Raw genomic sequence first — 26,714 nt, 5'->3', positions numbered from 1 at the left:
CTTCAGAATCATTTCTGACATTTATCCAGTTGGAGAAATTCTGTATAAAAGGTTTAAGTTTGAGTCTGACTCTTTTCTGTTCTTCCGATCCAGAAACACTAGAGCATCTATTTTTCAAATGTCAGTATGTTGATGCTTTTTGGTTTGAAATACTCTGTTGGGTTTCACTCAGAATTTCCAATATACCTTCCTTCACATCTAAGGATGTTCTTTACTTTATGGACACTCTGGACTCTGAAATCTCAGATGTTGTCAGTTTTGTAATAGTGCTGTGTACGTATTTTATTCATTCATGTAAGTGGAAGATGCCTCTCCTCTGTTTACTCTGTTTATTTCAAATATGAATAAAAAGACTATGCTGTAAAATCACAAAGTACTTGCTATTCTAATGTTCCTTATTATTTTACCCTAGAAACTTTTATTTTCTGCCTGTAAAGTTATGATGACTTGCTTCACCATCTTTATAATGTAAATTGTTACAATTCTGGTCTGTTTCCTTGACTTGTTTTAATATGAGCAGGACCCCGGCACTCGAGGCCTGGAGTTTCCCACCCCTGCTATAGACAAACGGCACTTTTTGCTGTGGTTATTGGTTTGATCAACTCATTTTGTGGATGTTTTATAAACAAAGACTACATATATATACACATCACTGTGTGCATTTTGTTGCATCAGTTTACCCGCTAACAGGCATGCTCATGATGGAGTTCTGCTAGCTTGCCAGAAACATGGATCCACGCACTGACATGTTTTACAGACGTGTATACAAACGTTCAGATGTGCACACGTTTGAATCATTTCTCCTTTATTTTAAATGCAACAGCAGTCGTGACACCAAACAGCCATGTGCTCTGCTGGGCGTCCTCGAGCAAGACATTTTCAAGACATCAATCAGCGTCAAACTGTACCTCGAGCGTCGCTGAAACACACCAAGTGAGTACTTTCCTGCAGGGCAGTGGGTTATAGGAAGTATTTCTCTCAGGTGAATCCCTCCAACCTCCCCAACAACATCACCAAACAGGTGGTTGAAATGTTAAAACGAACTTAAACCATTTTCTCACCATAATTACAAACCGGAGCGGAAAAAACAACTGGAAGCTGAGATGATTGCCAAACTGGGGCAGGAATATCATATATTTGGCATCTGTGCTGGTGCAGTGGTGGTGACATGTCATGCAGAGGATTTTCATCATTCGGGATTAAAAACTGGAAGGTAGAGACAGAGTGAGGTTAAGCGGCACATAAAATAGGAAAGAAAGATCAGAACATGGATTTAAAAACTTTATCAAAAATGACAGAGCAAGTTTCAGTAACTATAGGAGTGGAAGCATCAGACGAACTACTCGACTGAGCTGAAGCGTCCTGCTGGCTACTCTAACCACATGTTCCCTCTGACTACTATCAGAAGACATGTTGCTAAAACAGAATCATTCATGTGTGACTTTATCTACTGACTTACAAAGGCTAACTACGATAGCTGACAGTGTCATGGTTGTATCCACTCTTAGCACCAGAGAAGTGTATTCTTTTAACAGGGTGCTCTTTCCTCGTGTCAGGCAGTGCTGAAAAATATCCGCAATCACAGCCCCCAAAATATTATTTTAACCAAACGTTAACCCTAAATGTTTGTACATGTGGGTGGGATCCTGCAACCAGTGAATCCTGTAGGTGAACAGTTCACAGAGCTGTCACCTTAATCTGACAGATATTTCAACTCCAAAGGTTAACATCAGGGTAAGATGGATGTTTCAGAGCTCAGTGTTTAAACAGGGCTCAAAAGACCTGCAGTTGACTGAAGCCCCATCTAGTCTTTAAAAAAAACACCACCAGGGGGCGCAAAAGTAAATAGAAAAGTGAAATTGTGCATTTCATGGTTCTATGAGTTAACTGCACCTGAACCTGTCCTAATAGAAGCTGTTGTTATGTTTCAAAAGCACGTTCCAGCAATGGGACATTAAGGCCAACAGAGAGCTGGGCTACTCTCGGTCATCCTATCAGGTTGTTGCCCCATTAAAGCTCGAGATGAGTGTTTTTTGGCTACATCGTCACACAAAGATGCTAGTGAGCATGTCACAGATCACACCAGACTTTAGGTCAGGGCGTGATGTAAACACAATGCTTTTAACAGTTTGAGCATGTTGCTTTTCAGGCACTTGTTCCCAGCATATCCTTTAGTGTTTGATTACTTCAGTGGTCGCACACTTTCGCTAACTAACAAAGTGACTGAATAGTTAAAACACACACTCGTACAGTCTTCTTTCATTGGTGGACTTTAGGCTTGGGCAGCATCTTTGTCATATTTTACCATGTACTTTGCATCTCGCCCCCACCCTGACCCCAGCTTGCACAGTGAGAAAGTATCATGTAAATTTCACTCAGCCATGACCCAGAAAAAAACTAATTACTGACACAGCTTACACATGGAAGCATCAGCTGGTGCTGGACTTCACACATCAGTCACACGCAGGGTGGTTTTCTTACTTTGAGATTGCTGCATCAGTTTACATTATAATTTAACCCATTTCCATTGAAGCTGGCTGAAGACAGGCAGGTCTGACTGTGAAACACTCTTCGGCTATACCAGTATACCTGATAAACACAGCATGACAAGGATTTACATAATGAACTTAATGAATGAACTTTTTATTCAATAGGACCAAAACGAGTGGCTGAGCTCCTCGTACTAGTGCGGGCAAAGACGTTACAGCCAACACGTTCTCACTCCCAAAGCGTAACATTTTACGCTAGGTGACAAATCGTCAACATATTACGTTTTCGGCTACCCACCACGTTCCTAAATGACGACCTTGGAAAAATGAGGAAATATGAGAACCGTATGGACTCAATCTACACATGTTCGCTCTTTTTCTTCAAATCGCTTAGAAACACGCTATTTAACATCATTAAAGTCCTGGTTAAGCTCAGGAAAAAGGTTATGGTTAGGGCTAGGGATAAGGTTAGGTTTAGGGCTGGAATACAGGGCTGGAACGTCTATTACCGCGGGAGCGTCATTGCACTGGATTTCAGCCATAACCCGCCGCGTACCATAAGAACGCCGAAGGTCTCCTTTCGCGTTCCTCAGGAACGCCGCGGGACGTGACAAAACGTCGGCATGTTACGCCTCGGGAGTGAGAACGGGCTGTTACAGTGTGATGAGATTCTGTGAGGACAGTGTGGTGACAGCGGGGGGGATGACCTTCCTTTTAACAGGAAGACCTCTACAACGTTGAAGGAGGCCCATCAACAACGATGTGGTGACGTCTTTGATATTGGAGCACGAAAGCTGACTCATTGTAACACTTAAATACAGACAGCTGAGAGAAAAGAAGTCCAGGTCCATCCCGATGGCCTCCACAGAGGGAAGACGAGAAAACAACAGGCGCAAATATACTCGTGTGATGTAATTTCAGTCCTAATTTGTTTATAATCTGTGCCCAGCATCCCTGGTTGAATGTCTACCTGACATCCAACATGTTTTCAATCAGCAGATATTCAACCAATTGGTTTTACGCCCTGGGAGTCAGAAACCAATTAGCCACGAAGCTGCCAATCTCTTAACACCAGTGAACCTGCGTAACATGAATCTCACATCTGCTCCTTTCCATGGACTTGATTTCCAAAGTAGCATCTTCTCGTTTCTCCAACTCGGCTTGTTTGACACGTGGCTAAAATGCAACCTAACCCTAAACAGTTTGCTAGTTACTTGGCGGTTTGTTAAGAGTGGAACAAAAGAGACTTCTTTAGAAATGACCCAAATATAAACCCAGAGGAACTGGCTGTAGCCCAGATCTTTAGAGAAGAAGGCGGACCCATCCCCAGTCAAACTCATTCACTCCGGACACGTCTTAAAATCTTAAAATAACTATAACAACAATATCTTTCCAGTATTAAATAATCTTATATAAAAACACACAAAAACAGTTGGAAATAAATGGCAAACCTCCCTCTAAGGGCTCCCCGCCTGCCTCCCCCCTTCAGTTCACAATACACATTTACACACTGTGCCGTCCTTCACTTATCCTCCTTCCCTTGATCAGTAACATCACTGCCACTGCTCCATGCAGTACCTGTTGTTTCGCAGCAAACGGTCTCTGTTGCCGTTAAAGTCTTTGTCTCTTGTCGCGTTTCAATTAAGCTGCACAGACGTTGTGAAAAAAGCTCGATAGGTGACTTTTCTGCTTCGCTTGTATACAGATATATACATATTTCATACTTATTGGATTAAACATGTATTGTTAATGATAAGAGTAATGAGGCTAATATTAACAGGGTCTGAGATCAAGAGTAGGACACTTGCTACTTCCTCAGAGTCCGAGGGTGGATGGTTTAGGATGGAGCGAGACGGATAAGGAGACATTAATTATTTTCTCTTCAGGAACAATTACACCAAATTGTTGAGTTCAGTTCTTTAAGCTCCACCCACAGCGTCCTCCTTCCCCTACCACTCACTGGTCAGTTTGGTGCTTTGGTCCCGTTTCGGCGGGGCAGGAGGCGGGCCTCGCCGCAGCGTTGCATAGCCTGAGATGTTGGCGTGTTTGGCGGAGTGGGAGTGCGCGTGGTGGCGAGATAAAGTCTGAGAGTGTCCTCGGACTCCCTGCTGCTGCTGTTGCTGCAGGAGCTCAGGCGGAGGAGGGGGGAGGAGCGCCATGTCGTCCATGGTGCCCACAAGCTCCATCTTGGAGGAGGATATGAGGTGGGAGGAGGTAAGCGAGCCGTGGCGAGACACGGACTTCCTCTTAAGGGTTCGGTTTAGGTCTTCCAGGAAGTGAGATTTTAGTGCCAGGGAGCCTGGAGCAACGGATTTGGGGGAGGTGGGGGGAACAGGTGAGGAGGAATAGGAAGACAGTGATGGGGGTGGGGTCTGAGATAGAGGGGGTGGTGAGAGGGGCATTGAAGTTGTATTATCGTACTGCGCCGTGTTGCTCATTCGCCGGTTCAGTGTTGGAGGAAGGACCGCCCCCTTTTTCAGCGACCCTTGTTTCCATGAGGACGAGGATAAGGAGGAGGTTGCCGGGTGTTGGTGTGACGGCATCTGGGGCTGGGGGTTCACCACTGCCACCTTTGGGGGTTGGTGAAAATCTGATGGGTGGGAAGGAGGAGGAGGAGGAAAGAGCTCAGAGTCACTGGGGGGAGGTGGGAAGTAGTCTGGGGACGAATCGAGGTGAGCAGGCTGGGAAGGAGGAGGTGGGGGCAGAGGACACTGGAAGTCAGCCGGCTGGTGGTGCTGCCCGGTCTGCAGTCCCTGGAGCGCCAGCGGCAGGTTCGCCAGGTTCAGTTTCCCCGGTTTGGGTAGCGGAGCAGGAAGTGAGGAAGAGTCTTTAGAAGGTGACCCCGTCGCGGACGAGGAGCTCGACGAGGTGCCCATTTGAGGAGCTTGGCCAAATTTGCTAACCAGGCTCTCAACCGTCTTGGGCCTCTCCTCCTGGGTCTCTCCTGACGAACTGGAGCGGATTGAGGAGGCTCTCTGAGGCGTGGGTGGAGGGCCCCGTTTGGAGGATCCCGTGGACGAGGAGGAAGGCGACCTCTTTATGGGCGAACTTGTCTTAGAGGACGAAGAAGAAGAGGGAGGAGGGGGGAACTCTCCCAGGGAGCTGTCGGTAGGAGGTGGCGGGAACTCTGGGGATTGTGGAGCCACGACGCTGCCAGGTTGCCACTTTGGTTTGGCCTTAACTGCTGGAGGAGACAAAGGGGCGGCGATCTTGGATCCCTCCATGCTGGAGTTAGGGGCGGGGTTTCCTGGGAACTGATTGACAATTTGTTTGACCAAAGAGGAGGTAGCAGCTGCAATGGAGACGGAAGAGGAGGTGGAAGAGGGAGAGATGGCGAGATTTTTGGAGGAAAGGCTGTGCTGCTTTGGCAGAGTGGGAGGTGGCTGATTTGGGGAGTGTCCCGTGGAGAAACTCTGCTGCTTTTTAAATGATCCGTGTCCAACTTGTGGCTGCGTTGGAGACACGGGTGAGAGTGCGATGGGAAGGGAAGAGGGGCCGGAGGGTTTGGGAGCAGTGAGAGGGGGAAATCCTCCAGTGAAGGTTTTGGGAGGTGCAGGAGGGGGTGCGTTGGGTGACAGAGGTCGGAGACCTTGCAGGGAGGTTGGAGGAGACAGCTCAGTGGGAGGTGGAGGTGGAGGTTTGGGAGAGTTTTCATCAGGCACTGCTGGGCTGAAGTCATACACCATGTTGGGAAACTTCTGTGCCAGGAACTGTTGGAGGCCCGTGTTGGAGAGTTGAGTGCACGCGCCAGGGATGGGCTCTGGAGGTGGTGGAGGTGGCAACCCATTGGCATCCGGGCTCTCAGGGGGAGGAGGGGGTGGGAGATAGGGGGGCTCCTCCTCCAGCGGGGGTGGTGGAGGAAGAGCGGATGGGCTCGGAGGGCCAAATTTCAATGCTGCCATGGCTGAGCCCGGCGCTGGTGCCGTGGGTGGAGGAGGAGGGGGAGGAGACGGTGGTAGCTGAGGGGGGGTGCTGTAGGCAGCTGGAAGGGTGTTGTAGTTGGAAGGTGAGGGTGGGGGGGCACCCGCCTGCTGCGTTCTGGATTGGTTCTGGCTCTGCAGGCGAGCCAGCGTGCTGTACTTCACGTATGAGGCGGGAGGCGCCGGCTGATGGGCCACGCTCGCTACAGGGGGCGGTGCAGGAGGCGACGGCGGCGACGGGGAGGAATCCTCAGATGGAACAAGGCTGTCGGTGAAGCTGGTCCGGGATGGGGGAGTCTGAGGCTGAGAGAGAGGGAGCGGCTGGGGGGAGAGGCTGGGTATCTGCACAGGGATGGGTCTACTGATCGGGTCGATCTTCATCATCTGCAGAGAGAGATCAGAGCGGGGAGGGGGTGCAGGATCAAGACGTGGTGAGAAAGGAGGGGAAAAAGAAAAAATGACCGCAAGCTGAAGACACCCGACTCAAAAACTCCACATGAAGGCGAGACATCAAACGAGTGCAGAGAACACACACAAACATTTACTGAAGCGTCGTTACAAACTCCAACCGTGTGAGGTCTTAACATGCCTTATATACAAAGGTACTGAATGTGTTTGTTATTAAATGTGTTTATACACCAGTTTGTATTTAATCATTAACAGTCTCCTCCTCCGTTTCCTGTCTTCCTCCCTGCTAAAGGTTTCTTCCTTTAAAAAGAGTTTTTCTTGCCACTGTCGCCCAATGCAGGCTCATGCTGGCTTTGTCTGGTTGTTGGGATTGTCTCTGTTTTATTGGAGCGTCTTATATATAAAGCACGTCGTTGTTGTGATTTATATCAATAAAACTGAAAACATGCCTTGTTTTTTAATTTGTTACAGTTGTATCAACATAGTTTATTGTTAAATCCCCCAAACTGACTTTATCTCGTATAAAATGTTACAAGTTGTCCTTTTATATTCATATGTATATTTATTCCTATATCTCTATATTTATCTATCGTAACTTTGTTCCTAAACTAATTTAATACGACTTCTTGTTGTTTGTTGTGTATTTGCTGGGATTTCCATCTGGGATTCATAAAGTTTCTCTGATTCTGAAGTTACTATAAAGTTAATGTTTTCGTGCAGAGGGGCACTTAAGGCCAGCAGCAGGCTGTCAGTATACGAGCAATGAACAGTGGAAACCTTCTCATTAAATCAACACACTGCTGAATCACTGTATGCTCAAGTCATAGTTAGCAAACGATGCATATTTCAACATTATTATTAGAGTTCAATGTTATTAACACGTTTTATATTCTGGACAGGTGTCAGGTTCCTCTGAGGCAGTTTGTGGTTTAGCTGCTGCTCCACGTTAGTTCCAGCTTTCTTTATAAACTCTTTGTTTGGCCTCTGATCTGAACGATGTTCATCGTGAACCGGACTCAAACATGTCTGGTTAGCTTTAGTTAAACATTATTAAATGTTTGCTAGTCAGGGCACTCACACCACGAGGTTAGGAAGAAAATCCAACAGGTTGGCTGCAGCCGTTTAAAACAGGTGAAAACCAACATATACATGTTGCCATAGAGACAAGCTGGCGGGATGGTCCTGACTCTAACCTCACTGGGGTCACCGTGAGCGTGACCACTCCACGTACAGTAATGATAACAAGCCTGTGTTACATTACATCTTGTAAAACCCTGACTTGCAAACACTGAAGGATTTAGCTTTGTGTTCGCAGCTACTGGCTTTCTGACGACCAACGAAGAGTCCTGAATCCTAACTATACATCTGCAATATCTACATTTGCTTGTTTTTACTGTAGCTTTTTAAAGACTCGTACAGTTTGGGGTATTTTCACCTTCAAACTGATGCACAGAAATGCTGGAGGAAGCAGCGTGGGCCTAAAGTCGAGGAAAACATCTACATCTACCAGATTTACTCAACTGTTCAATGTCATGATTGTTATACAACTGCAGCTCAAGTGTCACTTCAAATAAAACCAGTGTTTTAAAGATTGCAGCCAAGCTGTTGACATGCCGGTTACATCACTTCCTGTCTAACCTCCACTCCCTCCTCCTGCACAAAGTGGAACTGGCATACGTCCCTTCATCTTTGATCGCTGGTAGGAAAGCAGAGGGGAAACGTGGGCGAAGAACACAAGCAAACAGATGATGAAGGGACACGCTGTGAGCATGACCGCACCTCTCCTTGCGTTCCTCTCCTCCAAGCATCGGAGAAAATGGAGCTGACGACACTCTGGGAGCGGGTGTGGCCCGATGATGTCATCTCTGATACACCACTGTCTGACTGGCTCGAGTGGTTGGACTGGGATTCTGGAGGGTTAAGAAAACATTGAAAAACTGATGACAGTGTGTCTACTTGGAGGCCCTGACGTGAGAGAACAGATGAGCTCATGTGAGCGCCTACGATGCCGTAACGCTCCAACAATCCATCAAGCGGTGCGGCTTCGTAGCTTAGCAAAGTCGTACTGAAACATCTGACAGATTTTCGAGCGCCGTGCACATAAAATCGTCTCGAGGTCAGTAAACACAACCAGAATTCATACATAAGGCACACGGGATTATAAGGGGCTCTGTCGACTTTCAGAAAAATCAAAGGATGATTTTAAGTGCGCCGTATTTTCCAAACAACACGGTAATAACGACGGCCCGCTAGCATGCGCTACCAAAAATCGTGCTTTGTTGTGTATCTGACGAAAGCTAAACCAGTTCCACACCAGTGAAGCTGCAGCATTTTTACAAACCAGTTGTGGGTCATCCGTTTCATTGAACGATCCACTTTCACTCTTTTCATTCTGCGTTGCTGCCATGTGCGTATGTAAACAAAGGCACTGCGCATGCGCGTTTTACCCATATTCTATCGTGATATTTCATTTTCTTATGGTTGCCCAACATTACACCGTATTACCATGAACGGGATGATATGGCCCCGCCCTACCAGCCAGTGAATGATCTCAACCAAAGGAGGCACACGGACCTGGAAGGCTGGAGGAGCTGGATCCAGACTTGATGGAAGACGAAGACAGGGAGGACCAATCATAGGCTGCCTCCGACCTCCTCATCGCTTCCTGGAAGTTGATGTACAGCTGCTTCCCGTACTGATGGACACATACACAGGTGACACTTTACAGAAGAAAGGCAGCTTCAGCAAGTCAAGTCACAGGTTACACACTCTGATAAACAGGTGGGCTGAGAAAAGGAGCACACAGGCAATCAGAGCGCTTAACGTTTGGCAAAGTTAGCTGGTACAGGGAAAAGAATTAGAGCTAAAACACATAATTTAACAATTCAATTCAATTCAATTTTATTTATATAGCGCCAAATCACAACAAAAGTCGCCTCAAGGCGCTTCATAGATACAGAGAAAAACCCAACAATCATATGACCCCCTATGAACAAGCACTTTGGCGACAGTGGGAAGGAAAAACTCCCTTTTAACAGGAAGAAACCTCCAGCAGAACCAGGCTCAGGGAGGGGCGGGGCCATCTGCTGTGATTGGTTGGGGTGAGAGAAGGAAGACAGGATAAAGACATGTAAAAACAGGAGTTGTTGTTGTTTGTTTTTAAATAAACAACAACATCCTAAACACTGGCAAACTCTTCAATTTATACTCGTTTTCATATCCAGAACAGTTTCCCAGTTTTTCATGGTGCTCCAGCATGGCCCTGTGTCCCAGTCTGTGAGCCGCACCAACATCATACACTACGAGTGAATCATCTCAAATTAGCGCCGTGGTGTGATGTGACAGGGAGACTGTGTGAAACGGTTACCTTAGCGATGCGGATACTGTTGACCCACTGCTGCAGGGTTCTGACATCATCACAGCAGAGATATTTGATGTACTGGGACTTCTTCTGGATCTGAGGGTGCTACAAAAACACACTGCATTAACTCACTGGATACTATTAGACCCATCCAAGCGTCACTACAGTTTCTCACCACTAGATGGCAGTGGAGGATCATGCCCACCTACCTTCAGCACCATGCAGTAGTCTGTGGGAGCCTTGTACTTGCTCTTGTAGTCCTGACCAAGGTAGACATTAACATGATCCAGCTGCAGGAAACACGCCAGGTCTCTGGATGCCTACACAAACACACACATCTCACAACTTTGCACCAAACACTTCTGGCTGTATGACAACGTGCCGCCTCCATTACACACCTTGGCCTTGCCCTTGGGAACGTAGTAGATGCCCGAAGCCCTCAGCAGAAAGTAGCGCTTCTTCCAGGACTTTTTGCCATCCTCCTTCAGCCATAAGACGCCCTCCATCTCAGGGACGGACACGGAGCTGCCCCCGAAACACTCCTGACATACAAAAATTAAAACCATCACGTACAGTCTCGTTCTACATGTTTAGCCAGCATTTCATGTCAGGATCCAACAGAAGGGAATCTGATGAGGAAAGAGACCGACCTCTAACAGAGCCTCCTTGTTCCTCTCGGCCATCTCGCATGTCTCCTTCCTCCCCAACAAGTAGTTCTGCAGGAGACAGTGAGCATGAGAAAGAAGGGCGAGGTGAGGAGCAGGAAGTCCAAGAGAAGGTTCGGTCGAGAAGTCGCAGCAATCGGCTCATTATTGTCCAACTTCTGGTTTAAGGTCGACCCTAATGTTCAGGAAAAAGTCCTGCTGTGACCTGCACTATGCTGCATGTGGAGATCTGAGGCTCCACTGGGAACCCTCCAAGCTGGTGCAACATGCAAATCCGTCCCCATGAATGAGAGCGGTGTCCTGCGGCGCTGTGAGTGACAACACGCCACTTCCCCACCTTGCTCATTACCTGTTACCATTTACAAGATTTGCCTGGAAGCTTCTGCACCTCCTCTGACAGAAAACTTGAGTTCTGACAAACTGGAGGACACCCAAACGATTCTTATGAGCCGATTGCTGAACTTTTGAACATGGGGTCATCATTGCAGGGTGCTTTACATGTGCATGTGCCTCACCTGGGGGTTTTTGAACAGAGCATACTTCTCGATACGCTCAGTGAACATCAGGCGGTTCTGGCTGTCTCGGGTCCAGTTCAGCAGGTTCTCCACGAGGTTCTCGTGATCCTCAAAGATCCGCTCTGCATACAGTCAAAGTCCAGACCGCAGCGTTAAAATCACTGCTAGTCCACCGCTAACACTTTCAAACAGATGTTTCACACGAGCTAAAGATCTGGAAATGTCACCGCTGCCCTTTCAGCTTTCCGTACGTCCACGTTTAAAATCTCACAACAGGAGACTTTTTATTTTCTTACAATAACAACCCAAAAATGTTCTGATGTGAGTTTTTTGACCAGTTTATGAATGCTAACGTGTGATTAAAGAGGCGTGTTTGTTGATACACGTCAGCTTTCCTTCAATCGGCAGAAGCAGACTATTCCTACTGTGCAGTGACATCAGCTTCAGGTCTCAAACAGGAAGTCAATTTATTGCTGGTGCCCAGCAGGGTGCTGGTGGCGGTGTGGAAATCGACGTGGAAAGCATCACTTACTTGATTAATTAGTGCAGCTTGATTTAAATCTAACCCAGATTGTGGTTGTAAGCAGAGCTTTTAGAGACGTGTGGATTTGTGTAAACGAGGAAGCTTTAGCTCAATGTGATCAAACACACTTTGACGTCCCTCTCTTTCATAACACTGCTGACCGCAATTCAGCAGAAGCCCTGAAGATGTAGGTTAGATCACACGCATCACTGCACCGGACCTACAAACAGACTGTGTGTGTGTGTGTGTGTGTCAAAGTCTGTTACACTGAGGCGAAGCTTGTAGTACAGTGTGTGCTACATACACGCAACAACCCCCAAAGGAAGTGTGTTTGCAGCTGAATATCTGTGCTGTCACTGATGGCGAAACATCACTAAATACAATTACACATCTAAGCTAAACACCAGAGCTGAGCTTCACTAGTTTGGTTAAACTCACTGAATGAACAGTGTGAGATTTTTAAAAGAACCCTCTTGTTGATTGATGACCATAAAACCAGGTTCAGTTTCTAAGAGCTCACATTGAACACGGAGCTACAGTGATGCTAAACCAGATGTGACAGTGACGGGCCGAACCGTAACATCTGTCAACCACTGCTCATCAGCCATATCTGATCAAAACAATGCTCCATATTTTTGTCCCAAAATAAGTGCCTGAGCCTATAATTTCACCTGGAAGATGTTTTCCCAAAGACTGTATGATTGCAGCCATTCCCCAACTCTCTGTGAATGGGACTCATGGCCATTGATCAGTGGTTGTTGATCAATGAGAATTTGCATAATTACGATTAAGGAACTGACCTCCCAGCCCATTGTTCCTTCATTGGGCTGGTTTCAGTCATTATGCAAATGTACTGTTTATAAGATTGAAACCTGCAGTCAGCTGAGACTGAAGAAGTCACCTGATGATGATGAAACGTTTCTCCCACAAAACGCTACGTCCAGATGAACAGAATCAACTTTTGGAGACAAAGACTGTATGACTGGAAGTACGTGCAGCAGCGTGGGACGTCAAAAAGAAGGCACGTCACATAGTGTCCATGTGTAAATATGGGAACAGTTTAGAAAAGTATGACTCAGGCTCTGAGTGTGGATCACAGCAGCTGGTGTTTAGGCATGAGGTCATCTAAGCGTCCACTGCAGCCACCAGCTGTACTTTCATACTGCATTTGCCATCTGTGATATATATATATGTATATTAGGGGTGCAACGATACTCGTATCGATATTGAACCGTTCGATACAGTGCTTTCGGTTCGGTACGCATATGTATCGAACAATACAAATGTTTAATTTATTTTATCAACTTTCCTTCTGACGATGCTGTCTGTGTTGAGAACTCAGTGGATCTGCGCTCGACAGTGCAGCCTAGGCGGAGTAGTCGAACGCAGATCCACTGAGAGCAGAGCAAGCTAGCGAGACAGAAGCTAAGCTCGTTGCAACATGGCAAATTGAACCTCCCCCACCCTCATTCAGATCTGGCCTTTGGAACTATTTTGGTTTTCATGTGACGTATGACCCTGAAGGTAAGCGTGTCATGGACTAAAGTAAAACTGTATGTCGGATGTGCCAGCAGTGCTCAATTACATGGGTGGGAACTAGTGTGTTAGCGCAGTTAGCTCGTTAGCGCAGTTAGCTCGTTAGCGCAGTTAGCGCTGTTAGCTCGTTAACGTGTTGGCCGTCCAGCCCCACGCACAGGGCGATCCGCGGTAGCTCGTTAACGGAGATTTGGCGTGTTGTGGCGTTAACGTCATTTCAGATTAACGCTGACAGCACTAGTGGGAACACAACGAATATAACTGCACATTTACTCCGACATCATCCTAGTGCAAAGACAAGTGGAAGCAGACAAAAACAACAAGCACGCATGCTACAAACTTTACCCGAGTCATTTAGACAGCCGTTAGCACATGATTCTCCTTATGGGGACCTGATATGTTTAATATGCTGCTGAGTGTGTGTGTTTATTTTTATGCTCCTCTTTCCCTTCCCATTTCTGGCCCACTGGTCAGACGGACGTGTATTTGGGATTTTGGAGGACTGAACTGGAACGCGTTTGTGGTGGAAACCTCTCTGTGTGCTGTGTGAAGGGTTTGCATTAGTCTGTACACATCAGGGACCCTCAACACGAACTTTTAGCAGTGCTGCACATTATAAACCCAACATATTATATAATTTTTTAGTAACTTCTCTCCCTGTGTTTGCTTTCAGGAAAAAGGAGTACACATGACGTCATGAGCAGACAGAGGAGCCTCTGTGTGCACGTGCACTCACCCATCTGCAACTCGCTGATGGTTTCCACCAGTGACCAGTCCGCACTGTAGCCACAGTGAGATTTTTCCAGCAAACTGTCCAGAACCTAAAGACAGGGACATACTGTGAGATTAGCGCTGTGCTCATACTCTACTGCTTTTTAAACTAACTGCATGGCTACACCGAGCAGCAGGAGCCGTACCTGTCTGACCGTTTGTCGTTCATCCACCATCATGGTCTTTGAGCTCTCGTCTGACAGATGAACACGAATCACCAGCTGTGAGCAGGAGGAGAGAGCAGAGTACGTAACACGGCTAAATGTGAGCTGCTAACATCTCGTAAGGCTAACCTTAGTCAGGCTAATGTTGCTAGCAACTAGCGTTTCCTTTTTAGGCTAGCGCACTGGCTAATGTTAGCTTTTCATGGGTAATGGCTAACACAATGTTTTATATAAGCTAATAGTATCGTTCTTTTCAGCTTCTTGTTTTCACAATTTATTGTTTGTTTTTAATAACTTTAGGCTAGCGCACTGGCTAATGTTAGCTTTTCATGGGTTGAGGAATGGCTAACACAATGTTTTATATAAGCTAATAGTATCGTTGTTTTCAGCTTCTTGTTTTCACAATTTATTGTTTGTTTTTAATTACTTTAGGCTAGCGCACTGGCTAATGTTAGCTTTTCATGGGTTGAGGAATGGCTAACACAATGTTTTATATAAGCTAATAGTATCGTTGTTTTCAGCTTCTTGTTTTCACAATTTATTGTTTGTTTTGAATTAATTTAGGCTAGCGCACTGGCTAATGTTAGCTTTTCATGGGTTGAGGAATGGCTAACACAATGTTTTATATAAGCTAATAGTATCGTTGTTTTCAGCTTCTTATTTTCACAATTTATTGTTTGTTTTGAATTAATTTAGGCTAGCGCACTGGCTAATGTTAGCTTTTCATGGGTTGAGGAATGGCTAACACAATGTTTTATATAAGCTAATAGTATCGTTGTTTTCAGCTTCTTGTTTCCACAATTTATTGTTTGTTTTGAATTAATTTAGGCTAGCGCACCGGCTAATGTTAGCTTTTCATGGGTTGAGGAATGGCTAACACAATGTTTTATATAAGCTAATAGTATCGTTGTTTTCAGCTTCTTGTTTTCACAATTTATTGTTTGTTTTTAATTAAATCTCCGACACTAAAACCAATGCTGAGCTACACTCGTTTTATTGAAGCCTTTCTTGAAAGAAAGTTACAAACGTGATTACTTTATATTTACAGTACTTGTTCATTGATTGGTTAGCATAGTATAGGCTTGTTCATTGTTTTGAAAATGATAAAATATGTTGCTATATGAATATTTCTCCCATCTCCTAGTACGGTGTACGTCATTCTGTATGCTGCGAAACAGTGCAAACCTTCTAGACTCTTCAGGTTTACCATCATCTACACCAGGGGTGGGCAACTCCAGCCTCGAGGGCCGGTGTCCTGCAGGTTTTATATCTCACCTTGGGTCAACACACCTGAATACCATGATTAGTTCATTACCAGCCTCTGGAGAACTTCAGGACACGTTGAGGATCTATTTAACCATTTAAATCAGCTGTGTTGGTTCAAGGACACATCTAAAACCTGCAGGGACACTGGCCCTCGAGGCCTGGAGTTGCCCTGATCTACGCAGTGATGTCAGGGAACCGAAGTCAGTGCATCATGAACTGAATTCAAATGTTAGAAAACATCTGAATACACTGTTGTCAGTAAGAAAGCTTGCACGTAGAATCTGACACTCATATTGGCAGAAGCTGGAGTGAGCACAGCTCCTGCAGGCTTTGGTAAAGTCCAGCTGCTGTCAGGTTGAATTACGGCCTGTTGTGATTGGTTCTCTTTGTGTTAATCGCCACCAATCAGCAGTGATAGCAGTGCGTTTGAGTCAAAGTAAAGATTTCAAAGCAGAAACGTGAGCTGGTCTCTGTGGTGGGGCAGCGCTGCCACATACATGATTACATTTTTAACAACCTCATCTCAAAAGTCACCTTATATCACACTTTCCTTTAGAGCCAGTTCTATGCAGCCAGTAAGTGTTCATTCTTGTATTATTAAAAACGTGAGCGATGGGTCGAGTGTGATTTTATGGGCTTTGTGCACACAGCTGTTCACACATCTGCCTCTTTCTCTAATGGGGGCTTTTACAGACAGGGTGCTGCAAAAGATCACTTTTCTGGAGCTTTGTGCAGGATCAACATACAGATGATTCAACACACACACACACAGGTAGCTGTGTGTGTGTGTGTGTGTGTGTGTGGGGTAAATCCAGGTTGGTAATCCCTCCTCTCTCTGGGATTGGAACTTAACTTGCAGCGGTCATTATGTAGAGTGCTCAGTGTGTGTGTGCATGTGTGTTGACCCCAGCTGTTACTGACCAGAGCTCTCAGTGTGGAATAACACTGACCTGACCCAGAAAATAAAGTGCGGCGAGCACGTGCCACAGACGCAGCTACCAGACAACGCGTGGCTCACCTTCTTCACCTGGGCCTCCTTGATCTTCTCGAGGGCCAGTCGGATGTTCTCTGCCTTCAGTTTGGCAGCCTGCTCCTCCTGCAGACACACACACCGGTCAGTCAAAGCAAACAGCAGTCACTCACATCAAGCCCGTCACCTACCTGATTCCTCCAACATGAGTTCATCGTTTATTTCACAGCCAACTCTTCTGTGTCTGCTTGATGTCAAATAATATTTGCGAGGTTTAATTAAAGAAAAGTCCAACTCCAGAAAATGCCGGCGTTTAATGTTTGGGTAGGATCGATGCATTCCCAGCTGGCTGTGTGCCAGCTTCCCGTCTCGCCACGCTTTGGATGCGCTGATGTAGAAAGAGCCGAACAGGTTAGCGCCACCACAGAGAGCCGCTGCTCAGGGAGCCCAAACCACGAGGAACCACGGGAAGAGTTTGGCTGGCAAGCGCGCCTCTCCTCCTGCGTCTCTTCATTTTAATCATCGCCATCAGCGCGTTATTGGACAGCGCAGGAAAATGAGACTGGATTAATGCACGGCTGTTGGATTATCCAAACGGAGCGCTCGCAGCTACTACAGACGCCACTTCATCACGTCAAAACAAGGAAGAGGAAGGAGTGGAGGAGGACGACGGCACAAGACCTACGATCAAACAGACTGAACGCTTACGCTCAGGCTGATGCAACCGTCAGCTGATCTGCAGACTAACAGACGCGTGTATCAATCCCAGAGTGAAAGATGCGACCCTGTCCTGTCACGTCCTCCCGGCCAAGCGAGACAGAGGGACTGAGAGGAGGAGACGGAGGGAGAGATGCACCCAGCTGGGGGGAGGGGCATTGTTGCTGTGCAAGCTTGATCTCTTTATCTCGGGCTCTCATGCCCCCTCCTCACAGACTCCTGCTGTGCTCTCCTCGTTCACTTTTCTCCTGTCCTCACCTCTCTACCTCTCAAATTCTCTTTGAGTTGGATCCAGTTTTAAGGGGTCTGACACGAAGTATGGAGGCGCTCTGCTGTCAGGTGCATGAAAACAGCAGCCACATGTGGTGAGTGAGGAGATTAGCAGCCACTTTCCCTCATTCCCCTCCCCCACCCCCAAACACACCGAAGGATGAACACACACATTCGCGCACGCACCAAATTCTCCAAGCAGCACTGAGGCGAGCAGCCTAAGCTCATAAATAGCTTCATAATCCAGAGCCCATACTTGACTGACCTTAATTATTCTACTTGGTCCCAGTTAACTGTCGTGAACAAACATATATGGAAGCAGACAATCATTCAGAGGGACAGCACTGTGCAAAAGTTTTGAGCCACCCTTCATTTCTTTATGTTTTGCCTAGAAAAAAATGTGATGAAACCAAATGTGCACAGATTGAACCGATTCCACTGAGACCATGTCTTCACTGCTGGTGGATCAGTTTTAGGGCTCCTGTCAAACCTTTAGCAGGACTTGACTAAAGCCAGTGAAACAAATGTTTTTGCGATGGGCTGTTAGTAACAAAGTGTCTCTGGACATCTTTAAAACTATCCTTTCAGTTGGGGCCGTTTTGATGCTTGATTAACTCAGAGAGGGTCAAGTGGCTCTAACGGGCTGATGCGATGGCTTGACTGAACGTCAGACAAACAACAGCTAACGCCCAAAGAAAGCCCAGAGAGCTGCTGCCCAACACCACGTATTAAAGATGTAAGGGGCTGCTCAGGCACAGGACTGAGGCTGATTTAATAAATGGTGATAAATCGTGATGAATGATGACGTTTCCGAGAGAGATGGCTATGGTTAGCTTAAAGTAGGCGATCGTGGCTCAAGAGTTGGGAGTTCGTCTTGTAATCGGAAAGTTGCCGGTTCGAGCCCCGGCTTGGACAGTCTCGGTCGTTGTGTCCTTGGGCAAGACACTTCACAGGTTGCCTACTGGTGGTGGTCAGACGGCCCGGTGGCGCCAGTGTCCGGCAGCCTCTGCCCCAGGGTGGCTGTGGCTACAATGTAGCTGCCATCACCAGTGCGTGAATGGGTGGATGACTGGATATGTAAAGCGCTATACAAATACAGGCCATTTACCATAAAGACTGTTAGTAAAATATGATTCAGTGTTATTAAAAAAAGTTTCATTTTTGAATACTTGAACACGCCCGACCTCTGACATCACTGTTTTCCATCTCGCAGCATGATCATCGTCTCCGTCTCACACATACTCAGCTGGCCTACATTATGAAGCAACTAAAACGAGTGTGTACTCAGGGAGAGATCTTCTGCCTTTGAAGTTTTCTAGGATGAGTCCCCTCTGTGCTGCAGCTCGAAACACAGCAGATGAAACGCACAACTGGGCCAGCAGTGTGTGAACAAGAGTGTGGGTGGACTGAGTGTAACACTGACACAAAAACAGTATGCAGACCTGCTGCATCCACACACACACACACACACACACACACACACACACACACAGTCTAATGACTGCAGATAATTACGCCCGCAGTGTAATCACTGCTGCAGGAATTAGACTGGCCCAGAAGCTCATAATCTGCCTGGATGGTCGGGCCGTTATGAGTCCTCTAATCTGGGACACAAATGAAAAGAAAACACGGACTGTTTCCATTTTCCCAGAAACAGCTCGAGCATGTTGTGTGAGTCAGAGTCAGGAATAGTGCAGGGAGGCAGCAGCAAGACGGTGTGACCCACAGCGGTGTGAGAAAACTGGTATTTGTTCGAGTATATTCACTGAATTTTTAGACACAGGAGCCAGCAACAGTACAAATACTCTGCAATGAAATGCTGCATCGTTAGAAAGTATAATTTGATCATTCAGGACTATGTAAAAGTCCAGCTTTAAACACTGTTTGATGAGCTGCTATTACAAAGACGGCTGATGCCAAGACCTCCCAGCGAGAGCTCGCGGGCAGCTGGCTGCGCTGTGTGCACGTGTCTACGTTTGATGCTCCGAGGACGGGAATCACCGTCTCTGTCCTCCAAAGGAGATTACGCCTGCAAATTTGGCACATTCCCGTAACATCCAATCAAAGTGCCACAGTTGCTTTTTTCTTCCAATGAAATCATGTCATTGCCGATCCAATCAGGATAAAGCCTTCTTACTCACTTGGTTTTTAAGCTGGCCTTCCTAATACACAAATAAAACCTGCAGTTTAAGAACCACAGATTCTCCGACAGCTACGAGTCCACGGACGTCCACGCTAAGTGTTAATACTCCCACTGCAGTTAGTGACGGTTCAAAATAAACAGTAAAACACATAAGACATGAAAATGTTGGGAAAAAATAACAACGAGTTTAAAAAAGAATAAAAAAATTATTGAAAATAAACCGGGAACGGCTGATCTCCACCAGCAGCCGGGATGCTGATCCCAGTAACTATCATATATGGCGGGTAGCTGGTCCCATCATCAATACCAAACGCTCGTTAGCACAGAGAACAGCCTATGGACCGGGGTTTCTGCTAACAGAGCAGCTAACCTAAACTGTCCAGGAGAGCGGTCACATTCAGCCCGAGTTATGCCACAATATGAAATATTATCACACACATTTCGTCTTTTTTACTGGAATGCAGCGTCCAACACCAGCTGAGCTGGTTTGAGCTGGTAGACACAGAAGAGTTGGCTGTCACACCTGCTTACCTGTGCTTCTCGTTATCAGAAGTCATCCTACATCAGATTTTACAGTTACAGGCAAACAGGGCACAAAGAAAACCACACAGGTGGGTGTGCTCCAGGCGAGGTTTCATAACTCAACATGCACACAGAAATAATGACACATTAGCAGGTACAGACTGAGTTTATGCCAACTGTTTCCTGTGTGGTCTTAACCTTCAAAGACTTGGTACACCAGTGAAAATATGCCACACGTCGTGCACGTGCAGTGAAGCAGCATTTGCCTTCACTCACACATGAAGCAAACCTTAATTCAAAAGCGTCTCTGCAGTTGGCTGCAGGTACGACTGAAGGCAAACCAGCTTTTGCATCACTGTAAACACAAAGCGAGCAGGTGCTGAGTGAGACGCACACACAAAGCAAAACAAGGTTCAAGCACAGTTAGAAAAGGAAGGCAAAGAGCTGAACAGAGTTAACTCTTGTTTTATCGTGCACATGCATGTTTATTTGACTTCTGTAGAAGAAGGTGGAGGAGAGGATGGATGCTGACGTGTGAGGGCAGTGTGCAGAAGTATGTGGGGGGTCACCTTGGTCAGTAGGTGAGAAGGTTTTCCCGCTATGTTTCTCAAAATCAGCGAGGTTTCCCTGTCCAAGTACGAGTGCTTGAAAGAGAAAGAGAGAGTGGCGGTGAATCGATCTGCTGCTGATTGGTTGAACGTGGTAGTTTAGCAGAAAGCTCAGAGATCAGAGACAGACACCTGTGAAGGAGAACTGCACACACAGCAAACACGTTAAAGCTCATCAGCTCTTAATGGAAGGATGTTACATCCCAGTGACCCACGTGAGGTTAAGCCTGACTGCAACCTGTTTATGTGTGGCATGTAGCACAAATGCAAACTTACTGCTGATGTCAAGAGATTAAGACACAGATCATTAGACAGTCATATGCAAAAACCTGTTTTCATAAAAACAACCCACACTGCCCACGGATACCTGCACAAGTTCAGTTCAGTTCACTGATACGGCTCAACAGTTTGTAAAAACATCGTCTGCAGAGACCAGACTGAGCCGACTCTACTAACACAATCATGTCATCATGTTGGACCCTGGGTGAAGTTTGAGGGGTTTAAAATAAACTACAAAACAGTCACATGACCACAAAGTGCAAAGACACCAGTTAATTGAGGACTTTGGGCTGATGTTTGTAAAAGATCCGTGTCGTCATTTCTGGATTTGAAAGCATTAAACCTGCATTCTCTCAAATAGTCAGCAGGAGGCAGCACAAGCAGACGTCCACGAATGGGCTCCAACACTAGCTAATACAAACCAGTGTGTCTCTTACTTATAATGATCTTCTTGTATTTGCTGACTCTGCCGTTTTAGTTTTATTGGATCTGTGTTCAGCCTTTGACCTGGTTGATCATAATATACTTGAGGAGGCATCAAGGGTTCTGCCCTTAACTGGTTTAATTCTTACCTCACAGATAGATCCTTCTCTGCTGTGGTGTGCCCCAGGGGTCTGTACTGGGCCCTTTATTGTTCTCTTTGTATATGCTACCCTTAGTGCCTCTATCCTGTCTGTGCTTGTACCCTGTTATTGACTTATGTTGACTCTGCATATTACTGTGAAGCACTTTGTGCCTTCGGGTTTTTAAATGTGCTATATAAATAATAATCACGGAGACGCTGTGGGTTCGCAGGACCACGACGGTGATGGCAAAGAGCACTTAGTGTCAGGCAGTCGGTGTCACAGTGGAGACTTTCAGGTTTTATACGTCTCTGCAAATGCAAATATTCTCTGAAAACCACAATAAATACAGGAGCACAACGAGACTGTTCCTGTGCAGTTTTCCATAAAGGAAAATGGTGCCAAACATGCTGAATGGATTCAAGGACAAACTGTTTAGTTTGCAGTTTGGGTAATAATGTGGGAAACATGACGTCACGGCTAAATCATGTAAACAGAAACGAGCACAGTGAGTCTCAGCAGCTCTACGGTAAAACACAGTGTTTACGACTGATTCACTAAATGTACAGTTTACTCAAAGTTAAAGGCAAAGCTAAAGAAACTGCAGACGAGTCTGTGGCATCACTGAGTGTGTCTCTACAGTGAACTCTGACCAAACACACATGAGGCACTTTAAACAATGACACAGCTTCTTTCATCTGACCTGCTGTTTTGGGGCTGATGTTAAAATCTGATGCTGAACCATCCTCTTCAATAATCTGATCACTGCACATTTGCTTCAATCTCTAGAAACTATTTTATAGAAAGCATTAGGTCTGCTGTAACAGCCGCAGATTAAAAATAATATTTAGGTCAGACACACATAACTGACCCGTGCACAGTGTGTGTGATGAAAAGAGCTGCTACGTGTCCTGTCGCATGTAGGAAGGCGAGGCTGGAAACACGACTGGGATACTAAATATTCTGAATGGAACGCTCTCGGGAATTATGACACTGTTGGTGCCCTTTAGAGCAGCTCAATGTGTTTACAAGACAATAATAGACTAATAATAATAATCATAACTACTAACTCAGCGTAATCTAACCAGAGTGCGTGGTGAAGCCAAAGGTGTCTGATTGTCATACACACCAGTTACAACACTGTTAACAACTCCATGCGTTACACTACAGACTTGCTAGCATGTAAATGCTGACAGTTGATTTTTTATCTAAAGTAACGTGACGTCACTTAGTTAAAATGTTTTTAATTTCACCACAAATAAATCTTCTGTACTGAAACACGCTAACATTTAAAGCTGCTGTTAGCATGATGAAGCACAACATGTGACTGTTTTCATGGCAACGACTGAAGGATTTCATCCAAGTATTGAAACATTCCTTATATTCATGCTTAAGTTCGATTCCTGCAGCTCGTGTGCTTCCATCACAGTTTCCTATCAAAGCTGATGATGCGTCACTGATACTGACGAAACTGTGTTTCTACGATCAGACTTTCAAACATCCAACATCAACATATCTCTGCTGTGTGCTGACAGAGAAAACTGAACCACAATCAGGCTCCCACTGACTCAGAGCTCATGTCTGACTAAACCTTTGTGCGTCCGTAACTAGAAAGTTCAATTTACTGAGACGAGGTTATTTTTGCTGCCCGCGGTCAGAGTGAGAGCTTCGGTGATTCAGACTGCACGAGTCCCACTTTCTAATGAGCTCGTGGGAGAAATGCTCCAGCAAACACAGCACTTCTCCTCTTCCTCCTCTGTGAGTCTTTCTTCCTCAGCCCTCTCAGTATTTGCATGTTTTGTGTTGCTAACATGTCTCACACGCTGACTCACTCTCGCTTCTTCCATTATTCTAATATTCCTTCTTCTCTGCTCTCTCAGACAAACTGGAGCAGTGGCCCTGTTCGTTTGAGTGGAGCTCGTTGGTTTTTGTTAAACAAGGTTTGAGGTTCCACTTCCTCAGCAAGGAAGAAGAAGAAGAAGCACACCAGTAACAAACAGCCGACAAGGTTGTTGGAGAGGAAACAGTGTGACGTTGCATCGTTGGTCCCAAACACTGAGTCTCATGGGAAAAGACGGCTACAGTTACTCGTTGGGGGTTAACCCTTTAAGACCTACCATAGAACCAAGTCCGCCAGAGCTTATATTATATGTTTACATGCTGTGGAGCCATTTTTGGGAGCATTTCAAGTTGCTATACATCAATACAACCATTACAGCCTAAATTTTAATAATATGTCTGCATTAAGTGCATAGTAATTACATAAATTGCAAAAAAGTGCAATAAACTACAAAAAAATGTAAAATCGTTTTTGTTTTTTTAACATATATTTCTAGTTAGAGAAATTTAAGAGGCTTATCCCTCAAAACTGTAAATACAAAAAAGTTGCACAAAATAGTTTCCCACCACAGGAAATTTATTTTGAGTGTCTTCATAGTTTTATTTTTGAAATACACCAATTTTTATACACTGCAGGAAAAACGAAAATAAATATTATGATGCAAATTTGCAAAAAAGCAGCATATGCATCAAAATAAACTATTTCCAGCAGTGCAATATGAGAGCACGATCTCTGTCGTTAAACTTTGTCAGGCAGCATGAACCACAGCCTCCTGTCCCATCTGAACCATCGGCAGCTGCCAATGATAATTCTGAAATTGATTATTCACTTGTATATGTGTATGTTGGGATTGGGCCGGTTGTTAGTATTGGTGGGGGTTCACCCAGTGCTCACCCACACTAGTACTACTACACTTCCACACTGTGTGGCTCTGAGGGCTTCGGCTTCCTTTGTCTTTAAGGAGAACACGTATGAACTGATGCGTTTTGACCATGGAGGGAGGGAAGAATCAGACTGACAGCTACACAACAGTCACTGATCCATTTATCGTCAGTCTGAGTTTACTGAACAGACACGAGGCTGCAGTAGTCACACAGGAAGTAAGGACAACTGTAGTTATGCTGCCTCCTGCTGGACTGTTTAAGGCTGTGTTATTGTCATGATGTCCATCTTTTACATACAGTCTATGGAAACGTTCATGCTGTTGGAAACTGCAGTGTACACGTTTTACACTCGTCTCCAGCTGCAGCACTGGAATGATGCATCCATTAATAACATCATGCAGATGTTTCTTTATCAGCGGATTTTCACCCTCAACCTACTGCAGGAATAAACTAAATGAACAGAACTTGTGTGCATTTATGTTTGGACTTCCTGAGCTGCACGTCACACGTCACTGTGATGTGCTTACTCGGCTCGTTGTAACAAAGGCGGTGTAACGCCAGGCAGTGAATATCTGTACTTTTAACCTCTAACCAACCAGATGACCTCCTTGTTTGTGAGTTTACTCGTCATCACATTATCTACAGTTACGTTCAGCTAAAGCAGCACAGACAGAGCGCCGTGTACCTCTGTGTTGGGATGACCTCGACCGGCTCCTTCTGCCGGGGGCGCCACCTGCTGGCCGTCTGAGTCAGCGCACAGGACGCTGTCCAGCGAGTCCATGGAAGAAGCCGAGTTAACGGAAACTCCGGATGCTGAGGTGACGGAGGAGCGTGACGAGTGGACGATCGAACGCGCCTAAAGTGGCAAAGCAGGAGAAATAAGAAGGAGAGAGGCGCTGTCATCTTCAGACTGGACACAAACGCTGGACGAGCAGAGATAATAAAACGCTGAGATGATGCTCAGACAGCAGTTTGCTGTTTAACTACTAACAAGCTGCTTGTTGTTGTGATGAAGCACAAGCTCTGCTCTTACCTCATGCTCGCTGACCGTGCCCACCGACCCTGTGCGGCGATGCTGCCTCTGAGAGGATCCGGGCCTTCGCATCGTGGCTGAGGATGCGAAGGAGGAGGCGGAGCTGAGAGAGTGGGAGGAGCTCTGACGAGCAGCTTCGTCCATACTGAGCGACGCCTGAAGGAGACGCAAACAGAAGAAATGAGATAAAGGACAGACCGAGTACGTCTGCAGGAAGGGAGCGCGTCGGTGGTGCTGTGGATGTGTCATCAGTGACAGGTGGTGCAGGTGGTGCTTGATGAAGGTTTTACCCACTAATATCAGGGCTGTGTCACATGTTCAGGCCCAACATCTGCACAAAACTAACTAGGAAGCATCTGGAAGTTAGGGTTAAGTTGAGTCCCGACATAAAATCAAACGTGTCCTTTTTACTGTCACCTTCTCCAGCTGCGCTGTGATGTCATCCAGGCTGAAGTTAGAAGCCAGGGCCGGTCGCCCGTGCTGCCCAGCGGGAGCTCTGATGGTGCCGGCCGGTGACGCCCTGGTGCTGCTGCTGCTGCTGCTCGCCCCGCTGCTGCCACCCCCACCGCTAACGCTGTTACTACCGCTGCCGGCAGCGCCGCCGCTGCCCCCTGCTGGCTGCTGCCTGCTGCTGCGCCCAGCTGGGGGCTTCTGGCGAACCTGGAGAGACGAGGAAAAAGAAAGCGTTACCGAGGCACAGTCGGCAAACGTACAGCCAGCGACCAGAGGGATGATTGTGCGTACCTTGGTGTCGGTTATGCCCAGACGGGCCATGCTACCAGAGCTGTTCGGTTTGGCGTTGACGGTGCTGAGTTCCTGTTCGATGGAGCAGAGGTCGGCCATGAGAGCATCAAGGTCCACGTTCTCCCTCTGATTCAAGGCCTCTGCAGAGACAGAAGGATGTGAGGCAGGAACAGAGAGGAGGAAGCAGGCATGGCTGCAAGAACAGTAGAAAGGTCAGCGATCTGTACGGAGAAGGTCGTTCATTATAGACCAGCATGACGCTTTATGGTAACTGAAGATGTACCGACAGAGTTTATCTTTAACCAAACATCAGGGCAAATAAATACGACGAAGAAGAATAAAAATGTCTGACCGTTGATGTTGTACATGGAGAACCTGTAGGAGAAGTTGGCTATGTTGGTCTCCTGTCTGAGCGGAGGCTTCTCCTGAGGCGGTCGCTCTGAGCGACCGTCGTCCAGGCTCTGGGATGGCAGGAGAAGCAGAAAGAGCGTTTACATGCAGCTGCATTTCTAACACAGATAAG

At 46.3% G+C, this 26,714-nt stretch overlaps 1 protein-coding gene across 2 annotated transcripts in view; it reads right to left on the bottom strand.

The window, feature by feature from the left end:
• Nucleotides 1-784: 784 nt before the first annotated feature.
• raph1a (Ras association (RalGDS/AF-6) and pleckstrin homology domains 1a) overlaps nucleotides 785-26,714 on the bottom strand; it is a 65,038-nt gene continuing 39,108 nt past the window's right edge. For both annotated transcript variants that reach the window (XM_006806636.2, XM_087852985.1), the window contains 17 exons: nucleotides 26,544-26,652; nucleotides 26,192-26,331; nucleotides 25,865-26,107; nucleotides 25,448-25,603; nucleotides 25,100-25,270; nucleotides 20,810-20,884; nucleotides 16,637-16,714; nucleotides 14,335-14,409; nucleotides 14,154-14,238; nucleotides 11,359-11,480; nucleotides 10,829-10,894; nucleotides 10,577-10,720; nucleotides 10,388-10,498; nucleotides 10,185-10,283; nucleotides 9,392-9,512; nucleotides 8,597-8,727; nucleotides 785-6,793 (listed from right to left, as the gene is read on the bottom strand). In XM_006806636.2, the coding sequence (XP_006806699.2) occupies nucleotides 4,439-6,793; nucleotides 8,597-8,727; nucleotides 9,392-9,512; nucleotides 10,185-10,283; nucleotides 10,388-10,498; nucleotides 10,577-10,720; nucleotides 10,829-10,894; nucleotides 11,359-11,480; nucleotides 14,154-14,238; nucleotides 14,335-14,409; nucleotides 16,637-16,714; nucleotides 20,810-20,884; nucleotides 25,100-25,270; nucleotides 25,448-25,603; nucleotides 25,865-26,107; nucleotides 26,192-26,331; nucleotides 26,544-26,652 (4,281 nt within the window). In that variant the 3' untranslated portion in view covers nucleotides 785-4,438. The remainder of the gene's footprint in view (nucleotides 6,794-8,596; nucleotides 8,728-9,391; nucleotides 9,513-10,184; nucleotides 10,284-10,387; nucleotides 10,499-10,576; nucleotides 10,721-10,828; nucleotides 10,895-11,358; nucleotides 11,481-14,153; nucleotides 14,239-14,334; nucleotides 14,410-16,636; nucleotides 16,715-20,809; nucleotides 20,885-25,099; nucleotides 25,271-25,447; nucleotides 25,604-25,864; nucleotides 26,108-26,191; nucleotides 26,332-26,543; nucleotides 26,653-26,714) is intronic.

Source organism: Neolamprologus brichardi, chromosome 16 (genome assembly GCF_056152115.1).
Source record: "Neolamprologus brichardi isolate AB-2024 chromosome 16, ASM5615211v1, whole genome shotgun sequence".
NCBI classification, from domain to species: domain Eukaryota; kingdom Metazoa; phylum Chordata; class Actinopteri; order Cichliformes; family Cichlidae; genus Neolamprologus; species Neolamprologus brichardi.
Note: the sequence above shows the minus strand (reverse complement) of the source record. Positions and strands in the feature narration are given on the sequence as shown.